The 22,809-nt window shown below is 44.9% G+C and overlaps 1 protein-coding gene across 1 annotated transcript in view; it reads left to right on the forward strand.

The window, feature by feature from the left end:
• The window catches only part of SERINC4 (serine incorporator 4), a 98,586-nt gene that overhangs the window by 39,881 nt on the left and 35,896 nt on the right, over positions 1 to 22,809 (forward strand). The window contains exons 8-9 of the mRNA XM_040342491.1: positions 8,170 to 8,265; positions 12,593 to 12,719. Coding sequence (XP_040198425.1) covers positions 8,170 to 8,265; positions 12,593 to 12,719 — 223 coding nt within the window. The remainder of the gene's footprint in view (positions 1 to 8,169; positions 8,266 to 12,592; positions 12,720 to 22,809) is intronic.

Genomic DNA, 22,809 nt, shown 5'->3' on the forward strand with positions numbered 1-22,809 from the left:
ATATATAACAGAACAATTACCACCTTGTTATAAATATTCAGGGGTGTATCCCCCACCTTCAGCTTCCACTGGAAAGCTTATGCTTAAAGAGGAGTTTCACCCAACTTTAGAACTTGTTCTTAAAGGAAAGACCACCCCTCGTTTTTGGATATTTTTTTTTCTTTACTTACCTTAGTAGTTTACCCCCGCTGCCTTCTGGGACCTGTGTGTGTCCCAGAAGACAACGGGGCCATTCCGAAAGTGATGTGTGACTCGCGCATGCACAGTAGGAAACTGGCTGTGAAGCCTGAAGTCTCCACTGCCTGTTTTCCTTAGCTACTAGGATCGGCCTCGGGGGGGCAACATCAAGGGTTCCCCCAGACAGGTAAGTGTCTTTATTAAAATTAAGCAGCTACAGTGTTTGTAGCTGCTAACTTTAAAAAATAAATAAAACATTTCAGGGTGGAAGTCCATGCAAAATCTAAAATCTCTGCATCTATAGACACCACAGATCTAACACTAACCTCTCTATCCCTGTAAAGAAAAGATGAGTATACATACCTATTTGGAAGCCGAACTGACCCACTCCGACCGGATCCCACGCTAAGCTGTCAGCTTGCGGCTTCACTGTAAAGGCGGATGCAGAGGACAACGGAAGCCCTATAAAGTAAGTTTATGGATGACGTCACGTCACTTCCCTGTCATTTCACAGCCGCTGTCCCCCGTGTCTTCTGCAGAGCTTCAGGTGCTGGAGATTGGGTCGGAGCGGGTCAGATCAGCTTCCGAAAAGGTATGTATACTCATCTTTTCTTTACAGGGATAGAGAGGTTAGTTTTAGATCCCTGGTGTCAATAGATGCAGGGATTTTAGATTTTGCATGGACTTCCACTTTAAGTTCACTAGTAGGGATGAGCTGAACACCCTCCCGTTCGGTTCGCACCAGAACCTTTGAACGGACCGAACGTTCGCGCAAACATTTAGAACCCCATTGACGTCTATGGGACTCGAACGTTCAAATTCAAAAGTGCTCATTTTAAAGCCTAATATGCAAGTTATTGTTGTAAAACGTCTTTGAGAACTCGGGTCTTGCCCCAGGGAACATGTATCAATGGAAAAAAAGTTTTAAAAACGGTCGTTTTTTCAGGAGCAGTGATTTTAATGATGCTTAAATAAAAAAAAAGAAAAATTCCTTTAAATATTGTACCTGCTGGGTGTCTATAGTATGCCTGTGAAAACGTCTTTGAGAACCCGGGCTTGCCCCAGGGAACATGTATCAATCAGGGGCGGACTGACCATTGGGACTCTCGGGCACTGCCCGAGGGCCCCATGCCACTAGGGGGCCCCATCAGGGTTGCCAGGCTCAATAAAACCAGGGACAATATGTAAAAATCTGTGTTTTTTTTACATTTATCCCTGATATGTCCGAAACCGACATGTTTTTGATGTGAAAATCCTGAGATTTTAGCTGCCCTGCCTCTGCACTGCCTCCTGGCGTGGTGGCCATCTGTAAGCCTGGGGACCCCATAATCTTCTATTGCCCAGGGGCCCCATGAATTGTCAGTCCACCCCTGGTATCAATGGAAAAAAAGTTTTAAAAACGGTCGTTTTTTTCAGGACTCCTGAAAAAACAACCGTTTTTAAAACTTTTTTTTCCACTGATACATGTTCCCTGGGGCAAGACCCGGGTTCTCAAAGACGTTTTCACAGGCATACTATAGACACCCAGCAGGTACAATATTTAAAGGAATTTTTCATTTTTTTATTTTTTTTATTTAAGCATCATTAAAATCACTGCTTCTGAATCTTTAGGTGAAAACTACAGAGCACACGGCCAGTACACACCAAGTAGCTTTAGGTGCAAACTACAGAGGACAGAGGCAATTAACCACGTAAGAATACTGCAGCTAGCACAATCACCTGCCTGCCAGTAAATTAGGAAGAACTGATCTATCTAAACTATACAGTGTATAAATATATGTACAACACCTGGGATGTATATATATCCTCTACACACTGACTAGCCTGCCTGCTCTATCTACTTGCAAAAAATGACACTCTCTCTGTCCTCTCTTAACCACCGCAACACACTACACAAGGCCGACCTGCAGGCGGGCTTTTATAGTGTGGGGCGTGTACTAAACCCCCTGAGCCATAATTGGCCAAAGCCACCCTGGCTTTGGCCAATTATGGCTCTCCGTTTTTTGCAAGCTGTGATTGGCCAAGCATGCGGTTCATAGTGCATGCTTGGCCAATAATCAGCCAGCGATGACGCAGTGAATTATGGTCTGTGAAACGTAACTTGAATTTGGTGCGAACGACCTGTTTTGTTCGTATTTCGACGAACGATCGAACATACGATGTTTGAGTCGAACATGAGTTTGACTCGAATACGAAGCTCATCCCTATTCACTAGTAAGGGGTATCTGGCCTAGCCTATGAGCAGTCTGTCCATTACCAGTTCTAGTGGACTCAAGCCTGGGTTGTCCAACCAGGGACCCCATACGTTTTCGAAATTACGAGGACGACCCCTATGTTGACATACTTCTCTAATCTAAGGGTTTCCCCCAAACATTGTAGCCATACTTTGTGAGAAGGAGGGTTAGTCCCCTGATACTTTACTGACTCTCTCTCACTGCTCCATTCACCAGACAGAGCTTTGTGAACTACTTGGTATGTCGGAGAATTTTACCCACTCCCCTTTTCTCACAATGCACTGCTCTGCATCTGAGTGGCCAATTGCCAGGCCTGAGCAGTGTTGACGCGACGAGAAAATCCTTAGCCCTGTGAAAGCTCCAAGACAAACCAACACGAGCTACCATATTTATCAGCGTATAACACGCACCTTTTGCCCCTGAAAATAGGGGGCAAATCGCGGGTGCGTGTTATATGCACCCGCGTATACCTTGGAAGGGAAGGAGGGGGACGAACTCAGCCGGAATTCATGAGCAGTCATCTCCTGTTCGGCTCTCACGTCACACACACAGTCCCGCCTCCGCCACTGGCATTAGACCAGTGTTCTGTCTATTACAGGAGCTGGTCCAATGTCGATGGCGGAGGCGGGACTGTGTGTGTGTGTGACTGCTGAGTGAGAGCCAAACAGCCGGAATTCACAAGCCATCATCTCCTGTTCGGCTCTCACATCACACACACATTAGACCAGTGTTCTGTCTATCACAGGAGCTGGTCCAATGCCGATGGCGGAGGTGGGACTGTGTGTGTGTGTGACTGCTGAGTGAGAGCCGAACAGGAGATGACGGCTCTGTGATTTCCTGCACTGTCCAGGCTGCATTGATGGTGAGGTTGCAGGTGAACATTTAGGCTAAAAAGGGGCATTGATAAGATGGGCATTGATAAGATGGGCATTGATCAGGCTGCATTGATGAGATGGGCATTGATCAGGCTGCATTGGTGAGATGTGCTGCAGATGGGCATTGATCAGACTGCATTTAGGCTACAGATGGTCACTAAACAGGCTGCATTGATGGGCACTGACCCTTATTTTAATTCAAAATTGTTTATTTAATTATTTTTTTTTTTACATGAAACTTCCCTGCCTGTGCGTGTTATATGCCGATAAATACGGTACATATTCGGGGCTCTGGTAGGTGAACAGAGCAGTGAAAGAGTGTGAGGAAGGTATCATTAGCATAGGAGGTGGGTTATTAAAAGAACCCGTTACTATGTTCTGTAAAGAAGTGACAGGATCACTTTAAGCCTAGTTTCACATTGGAGCGATTTGTTGTGCGATTTGAGAGATCAAAACGCATGACAAGTCACAGCCTATTGGATGCAATGGCACTGTTCTAATCGGTGCTACAACGATTTTGTGGAGCCGCACCGGTTTTCAAAAGTAGTTCCTGCACTACTTTTGCCGATTTCAGATGCGGCTTCAATAGACATCTGTGCATGAAGCCACACAGATGTCTATCAAGTAGCACCTGAAATCGCGCTGACCTTGCTACTTTGAAATCGCGCTACTAAGTGAAGTAGCGCAATTTCAAAGTAGCATCAATGTGAACCAGGGCTAATAATGATTAGTAAAAGCCAATTTCTGATTAGTTGCCTACTTTGAGTTAGTGCATTTTGCACCATTAGCCGCACTGACTGTCAAATTATTTATGAGCATATTATCTGCTGAACTAATCTTGCCCATTAATTTACGGTATACTATGGTGCATTTCTGAAAATATTATTTTGCTAAGTATAGGAAACTTAACCTTAACAAAGTGCCCTCATTTTTATTGAATTTGGTCGATGACACCATATTTACTACTCTATTAGATGCACTGGTGTCTGTATTCTGAAATTTCAATGTAGGCTGCTTGCTGACCTAACCGGCTTTGTTATATCTATTTATAAATCCAATTATTGATTGCCAAGTAGGTGTAGTTTTAAACCAGTGAGTTCCAAGTCAAACAGGCTTGTGCATACATGATTACAGGCATACCCCACTTTTAAGTACACAATGGGACCAGAGCATGTATGTGAAACGAAAATGTACTTAAAGTGAAACAATGCCTTTTTTCACTTCTAGGGTGTAGTGGGGAGGTCAGGGGCTGTAGTGGGGGTGTCAGGAGCTGTAGTTGAGGTCTCAGGGGCTGTAGTGGGGGTGTCAGGGGCACACTGGAACAGGGCAGGCTATGCTCTCGGAGCTTCAGCTCCTTCTACTGCGGCTGCAAAATGTCTGTACAGTACTTGTAAGGCACTCGCGGGTATGTCCTTACTCGTGAGTGTATGTAAAGTGAGTGTACTTAAAGCGGGGTATGCCTGTATGTCATTAAAGGGGTTGTAAAGGAATTTTTTTCCCCCCAAATAGCTTCCTTTACCTTAGTGCAGTCCTCCTTCACTTACCTCATCCTTTGATTTTGCTTTTAAATGTCCTTATTTCTTCTGAGAAATCCTCACTTCCTGTTCTTCTGTCTGTAACTCCACACAGTAATGCAAGGCTTTCTCCCTGGAGTGGGGGAGGGGGCAAGCAGGAGTGTCCGGCGCACATTAACACACAGCTTTCTATATCTGCAAAGTAGAGAGTGTCCTGACCCTCCTGCTCGCCCCCTCCCCCTCAAGAGGCTTTCTCCACACCAGGGAGAAAGCCTTGCATTACTGTGTGGAGTTACAGACAGAAGAACAGGAAGTGAGGATTTCTCAGAAGAAATAAGGACATTTAAAAGCAAAATGGAAGGATGAGGTACCGTATTTATCGGCGTATACTGCGCACTTTTTTGCCCTGAAATTCAGGGCAAAATCGTGGGTGCACGATATACGCCGATACCCACTTCCCGCGCCGAGTTTGAACTACTGCGCCGGCATATACCGAGCGCAGTACACTCGTGTATATTCGGGCAGGCTCGGGTTCTCTCGCAGTCACGTCCTGGACCCGATGAGGACACCACCGAAGCCGCAGACGGACGCCGGACCCGACGAGGCCGCCGATGCATGCCGCGCAAGACACCAAAACTGTAAGGCCCCGTACACACGACCGAGTTTCTCGGCAGAATTCAGCCAGAAACTCGGTTCAGAGCTGAATTCTGCCGAGAAACCCGGCCGTGTGTACACTTTCGGCCGAGGAAGCCGACGGCCGAAGGACCTCGGCGAGGAAATAGAGAACATGTTCTCTATTTCCTCGTTGTTCTATGGGAGAACTCGGCCCGCCGAGCTCCTCGGCGGCTCCAGGACTGAACACGCCGAGGAACTCGATGTGTTTGGCATGTCGAGTTCCTCGGCCGTGTGTACGGGGCCTAAGTACTAAAATCTTTTTTTTACAGGAATTGCGGGTCCACTTTAGGGGTGCGCGCTATACGCCGGAGTGCGCAATACCCCGATAAATACGGTAAGTGAAGGAGGACTGCACTAAGGTAAAGTAAGCTATTTAGGGAAAAAAATATTTCCTTTACAACCCCTTTAAGCTTAAAGAATAACTCCGCTAAACATAACTTATTATATTTAGGTCTTGAATTATATGAACGTTTTGAATTTCTGTTGTGATACATGTGTGTACTCTCGCAGGAACATTAAAGCTTTAGTTGTGAAAAAATAATAGCCAGCTGACACCCTGCATGTGTTCCAGTCTGGCAGCAATGCTAAGCGTTGTTTGGCCTTGTCTAAAGTGTGATTGCCCTTTGACCATCAAGTAAATAAACGTGCTGAAATCACATCAGAGCCGTCAGTTCTCTCCTACCCCCCTCTAGTAATTCAATTGGCACCGATCATATAGTGAGGCCATGTGAGGTCATGACTTTGTCTACTTAGCATGTGAATGGTATTCTTGTATCTTGACATTTGTACCAAACGGGACTTTGTGTATCATCCCACTTTGATGTTTGTATCCCCCCATAGTTAAGAAGCCGCCAGGATATTTTGGCGGGGCTTTGACATGGCCCAACGGAATAAAATAGAGTATTATAGGCTTGCTGTGGTTGTATTTAATAGCGTGCTGCAAAGATCACTGACGCACATTACCCCAGTAGGAACCAATCTAAATTCTGATGTTACATGAGATGCTTGATGAAGCAAATGTATCCAGATAACATATATTAACTCTACAGTCTTCTTTAACCGCTTGCCGACCGGCTCATGCACTTATACGTCGGCAGAAAGGCACGGCTGCGCAAAGTAACATATATATATACGTTGCTTTGAATTTCGCGCCGTGCGGGTGCGCGCTTCTGCAGCAAGCTCCGTGACCGTGCCCACGGGACCCATGGACTCGATGTCCACCGGTTTCCCAGGATCGTGGTTTGGAGCTTCAGAACGGAGGGATACCTGTGTAAACAAGGCATCTCCTTGTTCTGCCTTGTGACAGGACACTGATCTACTGCTCCCTGTCATCGGGAGCAGTGATCAGTGTCGTGTCACAGGTAGCCCAGCCTCCACACAGTTAGAATCACTCCCTAGGACACATTTAACCCCTTCCTCGCCCCTAGTGGTTAACCCCTTCACTGCCAGTGACATTTACACAGTAATCAGTGCATTGTTATAGCACTGATCGCTGTATAAATGGTCGCAAAGTAGCATCAAATGTGTCCGATGTGTCCACCATAATGTCGCAGTCATGATAAAAACCGCTGATCACCGCAATTACTAATAAAAAAAATTATAATAAAAATGCCATAAAACCATCCCCTATTTGGTAGACGCTATAACTTTTCCGCACACCAATCAATATACGAATATTGCGATTTTTTTTTACCAAAAATATGTAGAAGAATACATATCGGCCTAAACTGTGGAAAAAATTATTATAGCTAAAAGTAAAAAATATTGCTTTTTTTCAAAATGTACACCCTTTTTTGTTTATAGCGCAAAAAATTTAAACCGCAGAGGTGATCAAATACCACCAAAAGAAAGCTCTATTTGTGGGAAAAAAAATGCTTTGGCACCAGTTTGAGTAAACAGTGGCCCATCATTGGTGTTAGTGCAAAGTGGATTTGCCTTTTGTAAATAACCCCCATGGTGTATAGGGATTTTCTTGCCTTCCTCTGGATTATCTGTGGTTATAGGATTCTGTACATTTTATTATATAATTTTTTTTTATACAGGACTTATATAATGCCAACAGTTTACGCAGCACTTTACAATATAAAGGGGGACAGTGTGATTACAATACAGTTCAACACAGAAGGAATAGGAGGGCCCCTGCGATTGTAAAGGGAGGGGGAGGTGGTACAAAAGGTAATAGCTGCAGGGGATGATCTGATGGAGGTGACTTGGGTAGAGTTCTTAGGTGGAGGTGGGGTTCCCTGAATACGTTTTCAAGGATCGCCTTAAGGCAGACAGGGTAGGATCTGACCAGCATACTGGGGCAGGGAGTTCAAGAGGATGGGAGAGTCTCTGGAGAAGTCCTGGAGGTGAACATGAGAGGAGGTAACAAGGGAGCTAGAGAGCAGGAGGTCCTGGGAGGAGCGGAGGGGACAATTTGGACGATATCTGCATATAAAGTTGGTGATGTAGATGGGGGCGATGTTGTGGATGGCCTTCTATGTTGTGGTTAGTATTTACAATTTTATACGATGGCGTAGTAAGAGCCAGTGAAGGGATTGGCAGAGAGGAGCAGCAGTCTAGGATCGGTTAGTAGTTATTTATTTAATTATTTCTCTGTTGGTTGAACTAAATGGACTTGTGTTTATTTTCCAACCTTACTATTTAACTATGTAAATGAATATTTCCTTAACCCTATTTTTTGTTTTCTAGAGCAACCTCGTTCTGGATTGCTGCAAGCCTCCATCATCAGTTGCTATGTCACATACCTTACATTTTCAGCTCTTTCTAGCCGACCTCCGGAAAGAGGTCAGTGAAAAAGTGATGATGTTCTGAAGAACAAAGCATTTCAATCACTGTCATTGTGGTTTCAAATATTGATATACTAGCTGTGTCCTGAGTTGAACCTTTCCATTCTGGAGCTGTCAAGTGCGGCTCTATGTGCCGCTGTGAGATCACAGCGCAGTGCTGAGTCTATTAGACTCCATCAATAATGGGGATTGTGTTCACCATGGAGGTTTTATATCAAAGTCTCCCAAATAGATCAAACACTCATTGTCATCACATTATAATGGAACACGGCCATTCTCTTACATGACAAGCTCACAATAAACAAAACAAGTTTGTCTTTTTATCTTTACTACTTTGCTGCTTTGAGTCTAAAATGGCCCCTTTTATCTCTTTCTGTTTGTCGAAATGTCTGTTTTGTGACATTTAGTAGCTTGCCATTACCATATCTTACAAGGTATCGTGTTCTGTTGTTTCTGTGATTGGTCATTGTTTTAAAAATCCTTTTTTCTTCAATTTATCTTTTTTCTGTAAAACATCCCAAATGTCACATCCCATCTACTATGGGCTAGATTCAGATAGCCCGGCGTAATTTTATGGGGGCGTAACGTATCTCAGATACGTTACGCCGCCGTAACTTAGGGCGCAGGTTCCGTATTCATAAAGAAGTTACGGCGGCGTATCGTATGTGGTCTGGCGTAAGCCCGCCTAATTCGAATGTGGATGATGTGGGCTTTTTTTATTCAAATTTAGTGTGACCCCACGTATTTGACGTTTTTTACGAACGGCGCATGCGCCGTTCGTGAAAGAATCCCAGTGCGCATGCTCGAAATTACGCCGCAAATCATCAATGCTTTAGACGTACAGCCCTATTCGCGAACAACTTACGCAAACGACGTAAAATTTTCAAAATTCGACGTGGGAACGACGTCCATACTTAACATAGGACACGCCTCACATAGCAGGGGTAACTTTACGCCGGAAAAAGCCTAACGTAAATGACGTAAAAAAAAGCGCCGGGCGGACGTACGTTTCTGAATCGGCGTATCTACCTAATTAGCATATTCCTTGCGTAAATCGACGGAAGCGCCACCTAGCGGCCAGCGTAAATATGCAACTAAGATACGACGGGGTAAGAGACTTACGCCAGTCAGATCTTAGCCTAATTTCCGCGTATCTTACTTTCTGAATACAGAAAGAAGATACGCCGGCGCAGCTTTGAATTTACGCGGCGTATCAATAGATACGCCAACGTAAATTCTTTCTGAATCTAGCCCTATGTCTCACGTATGTTATCACCAGTTTGAGGTTGATCTACTAAAGGAAAAAAAATCTCTTCACTATGCAAAGGGAAATGCACTTTGCAAGGGAATTTTCCCCAGAGCTTGGTGAATGAAATGAAATTTCACTTTACAAAGAAAACCCAATCACATGCAAGGAAAATAAATATTTTTTTTTGCTTTCATACGATTGGATGATGGACATCAACATTTACCTCATTCACTAAGCTCTAGGGAAATTTACATTGTAAAGTGCCATTTCTTTTGCAAAGTCTATTTGTCTTTGGTAAATCAACCCTCTTCTGTCTTACCTACTGTGTACTAGCAATGCTTTCCTTTCTGCCGGTATTACTTTTACTTTGCCTTTCTCAGATTAGTTTCTTAACACTAGCTGTTTGCAAAAGGCAAAAATGTCTTCAGGTTGCTTCAAAATAGGTAGGTAGTATAGTTTGATATAAATAAACAATACATAATATCTCCTTACAGAAGATATGGTCATATAAAAGCCACATTGTGTGTGGTTCTGATATGATTGCTAGTATAATTGCTTTTGTAATTCCGAAGGCAACTATTCTGCACATGACCGAAGCCCATATCTGTTAGCCTTTGTCATCACCACCATAGATACCGTATATAATTGAGTATAAGCCGAGTTTTTCAGCACATTTTTTTGTGCTGAAAATGCCCCCCTTGTCTTATACTCGAGTCAACTTTTTGCGCCTGATCTCTCGGACTTTGGGGACCCGGTACTGGCTGGGCGTAGGTCCGTAGGACCCCGCTTGGCACACATGTAGCCCCACTCTTCTTCTACAAGTGCACAAAATTTGTTGTCCGGGGGACCTATGGCCGGGGAGCACCGATTTTTCAAAGCCGGGCACCCCTTCCTTAGACTCCCATGTTAAACGGTAATTTCTCCAGTAATTTTGGGTACCGACCAATCGTAGGTCCCCTGGACCCAAAACTTGGCACACATGTAGCCCCATTTCCCCTCTATAAGTGTGCAAAGGTTATTGTCTGGGGGACCTACAGCTGGGGAGCACCAGTTTTTCAAACCCGGGCACCCCTTCCATAGACTCCCATGTTAAATGTCAGTCTAGTCATGGGCACAGTGAGGCATGGACTCAGTGAGGGATATGCACAGTGAGGCATGCACACAGTGAGGCATGAGCACCGTGAGGCATGGACACAGTGAGGCATGGACACAGTAAGGCATGGGCACAGTGAGGCATGGGCACAGTGAGGCATGGGCACAGTGAGGCATGAGCACCGTGAGGCATGAGCACCGTGAGGCATGGACACAGTGAGGCATGGGCACAGTGAGGCATGCACATGGACACAGTGAGGCATGGGCACAGTAAGGCATGGACACAGTGAGGCATGCACATGGACACAGTGAGGCAAAGTGAGGCACAGTGAGGCATGCAGATGGACACCCTAGGCTTATACTCGAGTCAATACGTTTTCCCAGTTTTTTTGGTAAAATTAGGTGCCTCGGCTTATATTCGGGTCGACTTATACTTGAGTATATACGGTAATTAAATGTTTTGCAGATTGGCACTCTTGCAGCTGCAATGGAGAGGTTCTTTGTGGCTTGCTTAAAAGAAGAAATATTTATTTCTAATCTAAACTAGCTAGAGATTTTCTTAACTACAACCAGCCACCATTGTTTGCCTCAAAGACAACTCACTCCCTTAGCACAGTGGTCTCCAAATTGCAGCCCGCAGGCCAGATGCAGCCCTTTGTTTGCCTTTATCAGGCCCTGGGGCACTGTTCCTACTGCTGATCCTAAGCATTATTATTCCTATTGATACCAGGCAGTCAGGGCCATCTTTAATATTGATTGGATCCAGGGAAAACATTTTCTTTCGACTTAACAGCCGATTCCCTACTGTGCATGCACGAAGCGCGCTGCACTTTCTAGATGGTCCGGCGGCTGAGGAAGAAGAAGGGGGGCCTAGCTTTGCCACTTCGCTGTCTCCAGAAGTAGGGCAGGGGACCTTTCAAAATCAGGTCCCCGTTCCCCCCTCCCCGCTGAAAGGTGCCAAATGTGGCACCGGAGGGGGGAAGGAGATGAATAAGCAGAAGTTCCACTTTTGGGTGGAACTCTGCTTTAAGGGGCAGCTGCTTTGGGCCCCACAACAATGACTAGGCCCAGGGCAGGGTTGCCAACTGCCAGTAAATTTACTGACAGTTTGTAAAAACCAGTGATTTTTTTTACAACTGCCAGTAAATATCAGTGGCTAATAATGTCATGCTGTGTTGACTTTTTAAAGGAGTTCTCTGACCTAAAACTTTTAACCCCCGCTGTGCCCGGGCTGTAAAACTATACAAAATAAACTTTCACTTACTTGCCTACGATCCCCGGTTGTTCCGATATTTCGCCGTCCAGTTCTCCGGTCCCGGTCTCTTCCGCTTCCTGTGTGTCGGTGACTCATAGTGCGCTCAGCCTATCAGCGGCCGCGACGGGACATTGCTGCGGCCGCTGATAGGCTGAGCGCACTATGAGTCACCGACACGCAGGAAGCGGAAGAGACCGGGACCGGAGAACGGGACGGCGATATCGGAACAACGGGGGATCGTAGGCAGGTAAGTGAAAGTTTATTTTGTATAGTTTTACAGCCCGGGCACAGCGGGGGTTAAAAGTTTTAGGTCAGAGAACTCCTTTAAGTGTAAATCAAGCAAATTATGTTGTTATAGGTATTGTCAGTGTTTCCATATCATGTTTATACTGTTCAAATATTCACTGTGTTAGTTTTCAATAGGAGTTCTGTGATTTCAAAGGTTGCCATTAAAAAATGTGCTCCACCAGTGAATTTGCCATGTTTTGCCAGTAAAAAATACTGCGGGAGGTTGGCAACCCTAGCCCAGGGCAGCTGCTCCTTTTGCCCCCTGTTAAACACATACCTGTAGGCACTATTCCTCCCGCTGACACCAACAATGGGCGTAATTCCTCTCACTATTATAGACAATTGGGCTACAACAATTCTTCTCACTGACGGGGTACTATTCCTCCTACTATATATATATATTGTTTTCTCATTTTGCTGTTTTAATTGCATATCTTACAGTTCAGTTTCGAGGGCAGAATTTCACAGTGTGCGTTCCAAGTATGAGCAGGGATGGAATTCAGACCGAAGACACTTCAATTGCCATTGTTGGGACAGTCATTATGTATTTGTGTGTCTTGTTTGCATGGTAGGTGCATATTTTTTTTCAATTTGCGCATATAATTAGAAATAGAAAAAAAAAGCAGGAGACTGTTCTTCTCCAATGTAGTTTTTTACTTTGAAATGATAAAGAAGTCGTAGCACAAGCTGCTCTTTCAACATCTTTCAATGTGCATTTTGTATTGGAATTGAATGTACAGAGAACTTATATACAGTATACTGTTCCTTTTGCCCTAGCTGGTTTTAGCTAGTGAGGTGGACTGATTATACATTGACTTATGCCCCGTACACACGATCGGAAATTCCGACAGCAAAAGTCCGATGTGAGCTTTTGAGCAGAAATTCCAACCGTATGTAGGCTCCATCGGACTTTTGCTGTCAGTATTTCCGCCAATAAAAGATTGAGAGCTTGAAGATTGAAAATCCGATCATCTGTAGCAATTCCGACGCGCAAAATTCTGACGCATGCTCGGAAACAATTCGACACATTCTTGGAAGCATTGAACTTTATTTTCGCGGCTTGTCGTAGTGTTGTACGTCACCGCGTTCTTGACGGACGAAAGTTCAGAGAACTTTTGTGTGACCGTGTGTATGCAAGCCAAGCTTGAGCGTAATTTCATCGGAAAAACCATCCAAGGTTTTTCCCACAGAAAATCCGATCGTGTGTACGGGGCATAAGAACAGGTACAAAGACATAACTGCTAAGACAATAAATATTCACATGGCAGGATCATGACGCTTTTAACCACTTAAGGACCGCCTCCTGCACATATATGTCGGCAGAATGGCACGGCTGGGCACATGTACGTACAGGTACGTCCTGTACGCGACCCGGTCCGAAGCTCCGTGACTGGGACCGCGGGACCCGCGGACCCGATTGCCGCTGGAGTCCCGCGATCGGTCCCCGGAGCTGAAGAACGGGGAGAGCCGTGTGTAAACACGGCTTCCCCGTTCTTCACTGTGGCGGCTGCATCGATCGTGTCATCCCTTTTATAGGGGGACACAATCGATGACGTCACACCTACAGCCACACCCCCCTACAGTTGTAAACACACTTCAGGGAACACATAACCCCATCAGCGCCCCCTGTGGTTAAGTCCCAAACTGCAACTGTCATTTTCACAATAAACAATGCATTTTAAATGCATTTTTTGCTGTGAAAGTGACAATGGTCCCAAAAATGTGTCAACATTTTCCGAAGTGTCCGCCATAATGTCGCAGTCACGAAAAAAATCGCTGATCGCCGCCATTAGTAGTAAAACATTTTTTTTAAATAAAAATGCAATAAAACTATCCCCTATTTTTTAAACGCTATAAATTTTGCGCAAACCAACCGATAAACGCTTATTGCAATTTTTTTTACCAAAAATAGGTAAAAGAATACGTATCGGCCTAAACTGAGTAAAAAAAAAAATGTTTATATATATTTTTGGGGGATAATTATTATAGCAAATAGTAAAAAATATTGAATTTTTTTCAAAATTGTTGCTCTATTTTTGTTTATAGCGCAAAAAATAAAAACCGCAGAGGTGATCAAATACCACCAAAAGAAAGCTCTATTTGTGGGAAAAAAAGGACGCCAATTTTGTTTGGGAGCCACGTTGCATAACCGTGCAATTGTCAGTTAAAGCGACACAGTGCCGAATCGCAAAAAGGGGCAAGGTCCTTTAGCTGCATTTTGGTCCGGGTCTTAAGTGGTTATTTTGCGCAATCAATGGAAGACACATTGCCCCAATGGGAATAACAACTGATTTCACACTCAAGTTTGTGAAAGTTAATAATGCGACAGAAAAAAAAATTGGTTTTATTACTACTGAGTATTCAGAAGTCATGCCAAAGTTACATAAATACAATCCTTGCTTTTCTCTTGCTTAAAATCTGTAGCAAAGAGCGACGTTTTATTGCTTACTGAACTCTTCATTGCTAATAGAATGGCAGTTGTAACGTCAACCAACCCTAAGGAAAACAGGTTTAATTGTATTTTTCATGGATTTTTGATTCTTTTTTTTTCACGGATATTGGCAACTGTTATGGCTGTTAGTAAAGTCAACGGCTATAGGTTCAATCCACTGAGACTGATGAGTAATTTAAATTCAATTATTTTAACTCATTAACTCACAGTTCTTGCCAATCCAAAGCTATTTCAAAGTGAATCTTGCACTTCAGGCAAGGGTTGCTTATTCAAGGTGGTAGATCCTGGGGAATGCTGAGTATGACAAATCTCACGCAAGTTGCTGCAGTGCAGGATCATCTTTTTGCAAGATGTGGGCTCTCAACATTCTCTGAGAACTCACCAGAAGAAGGGTGACATCACCCTTAAAGGGACACTAAAGTCAAATTTTTTTTGGTTTAAAAATAACAAACATGTTATACTTACCTCCACTGTGCAGCTCGTTTTGCACAGGGTGTCCCCATTCCGTGTCTTCTGGGGTCCCTCGGCGGCTGTCTCTGCTCCTCCTCGCAAAAGCTTTCCACGTTCATGCGAGCTCCCTCGCACGGTGGAAAGCTTTTGCGAGCGCGCTCCCGTGATATAGCGGGGGCCATAGCCGCCGACTGTATCACTCGGCCCGCCCCCGGCGCGCCGCATCATCCGCTGTGATTGACAGCAGCGCCAGCCAATGGATGTGCTGCTATCAATCCGCCCAGCCTAGCCAATCAACGGCCAGGCTGGGAACCGAACAGGAGGACGAGAACGCGCACGGGACTTTCGAGGGGTGAGGTAAGTAAAACGGGGGCTCGGGGGAGGGGGGTGCGGTGCTGTCAGATGTTTTTTTACCTCAATGCATAGGATGCATTAAGGTAAAAAAAACTTTTACCTTTACTACCCCTTTAAGCCCCATACACACCATCAGATTTTCTGCAGATTTTTGTCTTCAGATTTACCAAAACCATATAATATGAGGTCAAACCTTAAAGTGGAGGTTCACCCGAATTTATAAGTTCTCCTTAAACAATAGTGCTCTGGATGGAGATTACAAGTTCGCAGGTCAAAATGTTTTAAAACGATTAGATACCTTATTGCTGTGTCCTGAAGCAGGTACTTCCTGGTTTCATTTGTGCGGGACTGGGCGTGTCGCGATCGCCGCATTGAATGATGGGATTGATGACGAGTGTCTCGTCATGCTGACGAGGAGAAAAAGAACTGTTGTGCTGGTCACAGCGGGGCGTGTCCTTTTCAGGACGCTGCCGGTCGTTGTTATGGCAACTGTGCAGTGTTGACGGCGCAGCTTACCTCACACTGCGCATGCGTGGGATAGAGCGGTGAATGCTGGGACATCAGCATTTACCGCATCCCGGAAGTAAATACAGGAGGGCTTCAGAGTTTTTCCCGCGGAACCCCCGCTTTAAGAGTTTCAATTTGTATGCAATCAGGCAGGCCCTTGTACTACATGGTTTTGGTAAATCTGAAGACAAAAATCTGCAGATAATCTGATGGTGTGTATGGGGCTTTAGGCACCATGCACAGAATCCAGCAGAAAAGTTAGCAAACTTCCACCTTACATTTTTTTTTCACCCAGTGCTTTAGAGAGAGGAGGGGGCACCTTGAAGACGAGGACCATGAAATTTTAGTCGACTAAAGCGAATTTTAGCCAACTAAAATATAATGGGTGTAGTTAAATTGTAATGTAGTATTTAAAGCGGAGGTCACACGAAAAAAATATATTTAAAGCCAGCAGCTACAAATACTGCAGCTGCTGACTTTTAATAAATGGACACTTACCTGTCCAGGGTGCCCACAATGTCGGCAGCCGAAGCCAAGCTTGTCTCTCGGCTGCCCCCGCTTGCATCCTTGGTGAGGGAATCAGGAAGTGAAGCTTGGCAGCTTCACTGCCCGATTCCCTACTGCGCATGCATGAGTCACGCATTGCATCCTAACTGGTCCCCGCTGTCTCCGTGGACCAGTGTGTTTCCCAGAAGACAGCAGGGGGTGACGCAAAGGGGCGTGACTCCCGCAGGAGTCTATTCCCGGAAGTGGGTGCAAATCCCTGTATTATACAGGCATCTGCACCCCCCTCCCCCTGAAAGGTGCTAAATGTGACACCGGAGGGGGGGAGGGTTCCAAAAAGCAGAGGTTTACTTTTTTTCAATTTTTTTTATTTATAACAGAGGAAACGGCCCACATGGACCACAGAACAAACATAGCAGTAAATCACATCTCGTAAATGAAACAATCACTTAGGAAGGGTTCTCCTGAGAGCGGAAAGGGACGGTTAAGCCCCCAGCACACCCTACAGGTAGACTGCGGACCCACGGAACCTATCCTCCCCTTTTTCCGTTTACAACCAAAGATGTTAGCAATAAGAAGTGAGAGAGTAAGAGACCAATGGATAGATATCCCGGTGTTAGCGGGGGAGTGGGGGGGGGGGGTCAGGCACGGGGAGGGGGAGAGGTTTACTTTTTTGTGGACCTTCGCTTTAAGCATTTCTCTATTATTTCCAAAATCATTATATACTGCTGGAGTGAAAAATCGAATATGTTACTATTTATGGTACTGAGGTATGAACATGCACTACAGACCAGTGTTAATTTTGACGTCAAATTTCAATTTAGTTTTAGTCTTTTGACTAAAATGGCATTTTAGTTTTAGTCCCATTTCATTTCAGTTTTAGTCGTATTTTAGTCATCTCAATTGTTTTAGTTGTATTTTAATCGACTAAAACGGTATTAAGTTAGTCGACTAAAATGTTTTAGACGGTTTTAGTCGACAAAATTAACACTGCACACTACCTTTCAGTATCTCAGTATAGGTACCGTATTTATCTGGCTATAACGCGCCCCGGCGTATAGCGCACACACCCGAACTTGAAGGAAAATTCCTGGAAAAAAAAATACTTACAGTTTGGATGCCCCTCGTCAGTGCCTTGCCCGTCGTCCATCGCGTCCTGCCCGTCGTCCATCGCGTCCATCGGCGGCCTCGTCCGGTCCGGAGTCCTTCTGCGGCCATCGTGGTGTCCTCCCCGCTTGATCCCTGCTTCCCACGATGTGTTTGAACCACTGCGCCGGCATATACCAAGCGCATTAAACTCGGGTATAGTCGGGCAGGCTCGGCTCCTCTCGCGTAAAGGACGTACAGGACGCACAGGACGTGACCGCGAGAGGAGCCGAGCCTGCCCGACTATACCCGAGTGTACTGCGCTCGGTATATGCCGGCGCAGTGGTTCAAACACATCGCGGGAAGCGGGTATCGGCGTATATCTCGCACCCACGATTTTGCCCTGATTTTCAGGGGAAAAAAGTGCGCGGTATACACCGATAAATACGGTATATAGATGAGAGACAGACAGTAAAATAGTTATACAGACAGATATAGTAATATATTAAGAGGCCAAAAAGAACATACATGACCAAATCTCTGAATGGGTAATTGTGTGCCGAGTTACCGGACATGTTACAAATGTTATCCTTTGGACAGGTGCAACTTGTTTTGTATGCAACAAGATGAGTTTGGGCTTATCCTGTACTCAATAAATGCATCGTTGTGGATGTGGCAAGGAATTCGAGGGGAGGCAGCATGTATGATTGGCGAAAACATGAAAATATTCCGGTATCTGAAAAAGGCCATAAGGCATTGGCAGCTGTTATAAATAATGTGCTTTACTATACTTAACTGAGCTCTGAGTGGAAATGCTGAAAGGTCATGAGCAGAGCAGAGGGGGACCGCGGGGAATTGTTGGTTCTCCAGGCATGCAGAATATCTTCTTTAATTAAGCCAGCAACCTTGGAAGCTGAAAACACGGGGCGAGACGCAGCTGCCCTTTGGAGGTCTGTTCTCTTATAGACTTATGGGTCTATGCTAGGACTTTACCAACGTCAATGTTTCTAACCACATTGTAATTGTTCCATAGCCAAGCTTTTTACTGCCGCAAGTTAACAAGGAGGAAAGGTCATCCATAAAAGACTTGACTGCTCCCAATAAAATGATTACGATGAGGAAAGTGTCTTCCTTGTAAAGCATTATACAGGTGTGGTCCTGTCAGTAGTATATCATTGCTATTAGACTGATTTATACAAGCTGGAGGAAATATCTGTGTGTTCCCACAACCACCAGTCATATTTCTGCAGATTTTGATAAAGCGGTACTAAACCCAAAGACAAAAAATATTTATATACATGGTGGCTGCCTTTTTTATTCCCCCCTTTATTTTCATCTGGTGATCAGGCTAGTAAGGCTGCATTCACACCTCGGCGTACTAAATCGCGGCGTTTTGTCCCGCTAATTGCGGCGACAAATAGCAGCGTTTTGTACCGCGATTCGCGGCGACAAAGCGCCGCGATTGTGAATGCAGCCTTCACCCCCTCTATGGAGATGGTTCACATCTCCTATGCCGAACGCCGAAAGACACCTGAAAAAAAGGTCCGGGACTTTTTTTCAGGCGGCAGGCGTTCGGCGTGGAGATGTGAACCATCTCCATAGAGGGCATTGTTACATCATCCCTCTGGCGTGTCGGGGCGGCAGCGGGCGTCACACTACAGGCGACAAAACGCCTAGGTGTGAATGGGCTCTAAAGCCTCATGCCCACAGACGTTTTTACAGCCACTTTTACGGCTCTCCATGTCCAGGCCTCACGCCCACCATGACGTTTTTGAGCTATAAATGGCTGAGCCGTTTTTAAGCTGCAAAAAAAAAACAGGACCAGTGCATTCTGAAGCTCCAGCATTAGAGCTGTAAAGACGTCAGATTCCGGCAAAGGGTGTGAGGCCTCGTACACACGACCGTTTTCCTCGGCAAAATCCATCAAGAAAAATGCTGCCAGAAAAACGTGACGTGTGTATGTTTTTCGTTGAGAAAAGTGTCGTGGATCTCGACGAGAAAAAAAGAGAACATGTTCTCTTTTTTCTCGTCGGGAGTCTCAATTTCCTCGTCGTGTTTCTCGTCGGGCTGGTTTACGACGAGAAACACGTTTGTGTGTATGCTTAGAAACCCGCGCATGCTCAGAATAAAGTATGAGACAGTAAAAGTAGCGTTCGTAATGGAGATAGCACATTTGTCACGCTGTAACAGACTAAAAAACGCGAATCGTCTCTCACCAAACTTTTACTTAAAACGCAGTAACATGAGATTAGCAAAAGCAGCCCCAAGGGTGCCACCAGTGGAATTAAACTTCCCCTTTATAGTGCCGTCGTACGTGTTGTACGTCACTGCGTTTGAGAACGACGAGATTTGGTCTTGACAGTGTGTACGCAAGGAAAGCTTGACAAGATTCTCGACAAGCCTGACAAGAAACTCGTCGAGGAAAACAATGTTTCTTTTACAACGAGATTCTCGGTCGTGTGTACGAGGCCTCAAACGCGATTTAACGAGGCTTAACGCTGTGTTAAGCCTCGTCCAGCGTTTCTTTCTCTATTCAAAATCAATGGTTCCCTATGGGAGCCCATTGATTTGAATAGAGGTCACACCAGAAGTCGGATCAAGATGATCTGACTTGCGGGGACCACTCGTGTGCAGAGAATCTTGAAGGGGAACCCCGCGAAAATGTAAAAAAAATAATTGCCTGAGGTTTCCCCCAGGATGATACCAGACCCTTCGGTCTGGTATGGATCTTAAGGGGAATCCCCCACCAAAAAAAAAATGGCGTGGGGGTTCCCCCAGGATCCATACCAGACCCTTATCCGAGCATGCAGCCCGGCAGGTCAGGAAAGGGGGCGAGCGAGCGCCCCCCCCCTCCTAGACCATACCAGGCCACATGCCCTCAACATGGGGGGGTTGGTGCTTTGGGGCAGGGGGGCACTGTACTTCTTCCGATATCGGGGGTCTTCTTCCGACTTCGGGGGTCTTCTTACGACTTCTCCTCTCTCTCTGGCGTCTCCCCCCGCTCTCCAGTGCTTTCTGCCTTCTGCCGGATTCCCCTTAAGATCCATACCAGACCAAAGGGTCTGGTATCATCCTGGGGGGAACCTCACGCAAATTTATTTAACATTTTCGCAGGGTTCCCCTTCAAGATTCTCCGCACACGAGTTGCCCCACAAGTCAGATCATCTTGATCCGACTTCTGGTGTGACCTCTATTCAAATCAATGGGCTCCCATAAGGAACCATTGATTTTGAATAGAGAAAGAAAAACACGGCTGAAAGCTAGCGTGGCGAAACATGCATTGAATTCAATGCAAAACGCAGATTTTTTTTTGTTAAAAACACCGGCGTTTTCTGGCGTTTTCTGGCGTCTGTACTAGCTTTACAGTCCATTTTTTTAAATGTCCGTGGGCATGAAGCCTAAGTCTTACACCTATATTATTATTATTGGTACCTATATAGCACCATCAATTTACGCAGCGCTTTACATATACATTGTACATTCACATCAGTCCCACCCTCAAGGAGCTTACAACCTAAGGTCCCTAACACACATTCATACATATACTAGGGCTTATTTAGACAGGATCTGATTAACCTACCAGCATGTCTTTTAGAGTATAGAATTTCATTCAAATGTTTGGATGGCAAAGAAGAGAAATCATCCCTCTGACTATTTGATTTTGTCATAGATTTAAAATGCTTTAAAAAAAATTAAATAACAAACAGGATTATACTTACCTACTCTGCTCAATGGAATTGCACAGAGCGGCCCCGGTTCTCCTTTTCTTGGGTCCTCCTCCAGTTCTCGTGGCTCCTCCTCTGCAGTGAGTGCACACCATAGGAAGACACTTTCTATGGGAGCACAATGTGTAGGATCATTCCCAAGCATAGCTGCCTGCATCTATAGACACACACAGCAGGGCTCAGCTCCGCCCCCACCCCTTCATCATTGGCTGTGATTGACAGAAAAGCCTGTGAGAGCAAGAAGTGAGGAGAGAGAGCTGCTGCAGACTGGCACTGTGCCGGATTGAATGAGCCCTTAGGTAATTTTGGGGGGGGAGGAGGAATATTGGTCCAGAAGTGTGGGGACTGTGTAATGTAAAGGGGTCCAGATTATTATCTTCATTTATTAGCAGGTGAATGCGGCCCTCCATGCATTAACATACATTGAATCCGGCCAGTAAGTGTAAAAAGGTTCCTGACCTCTGCTTTAAAAAAACAAAAACGAATACAATCCCTATATTTAAAGCGGAGTTCCGGCCACAATTTCACTTTTTAAATATAAATACCCCTGTAATACACAAGCTTAATGTATTCTAGTAAAGTTAGTCTGTAAACTAAGGTCCGTTTTGTTAGGTTGTTACAGCATTTAGACACTTTATAAAATAGAAATTGACTGGGGCCATCTTAAGTGTGGGAATCATGAAGCCAGACTGTATGACTTCCTGGATTTCAGCCTTGCAGATCTCGCACATGCTCAGTGCTGCACAAGCAGTGTCAGATCAGGTTTCAGCACCTGTGCTGTCCAAGTCACATGATTCTTTGAGACTGGGGAGTGCACAGACTCCTGGAAAGTTACACCCACTACATTCCCACGAGTCTGTGCGGTGCATTAAGCACCTAGGTGCAGGAAGTGGGAAGATTAATTATTCTGCCTAGCAACAACACTTTGAAGGCATCTAAAAAAAAAAAAATATTTCGTAAAGGACTAATGACATTTTTTTAAAACTACTGATGTAATGTTATATTTATGGGTGGAACTCCACTTTAAAGATCAGTAAGCTGCAATATATTACATTTTGTATTTTTGGGGTTATAACCACTAAGGACTATAAATCAGTTATTGTTCATTTCCTGCTGTTGTAGCTCTTCATTGAGGCATTGATTCACTTATACTTGTAGTAACTACACATTCTTGCGGGAGCCTGCTTCTAGGAAGAAACACATATTTTGTATATTATGTATTGCCTTCAGCTAAATATACTGCAAAATATATATTACCTGAGACCAATGAAAGCTATAGACTGGGAAAGATGTAAAAGCTTAGAAAAAGGTGAGTTTACAGTGATATAAGGGGTTTGTCAAAAACCATACTAATGGCAGATTTGTAAAAAATTATGTTTTTGAGTGGTGGCTGGTGCTCAATTTTTTTTTGGGGGGGGGGGGGGGCAAACAAGCCAAAAAAAAAAACAATTGCAACCTCACTGTGCCCATCAAACGCAGCTACTGTGCCCGCTGACTCTGATAGGCACTTCCACAGCCAACCAGCTGCCGTTATTTCAGATGGTCGGCGCTCGCCAGGGATGGACTGGCCATTGGGACTA

The sequence above is a fragment of the Rana temporaria genome, chromosome 3 (genome assembly GCF_905171775.1).
Source record: "Rana temporaria chromosome 3, aRanTem1.1, whole genome shotgun sequence".
Lineage (NCBI taxonomy): Eukaryota > Metazoa > Chordata > Amphibia > Anura > Ranidae > Rana > Rana temporaria.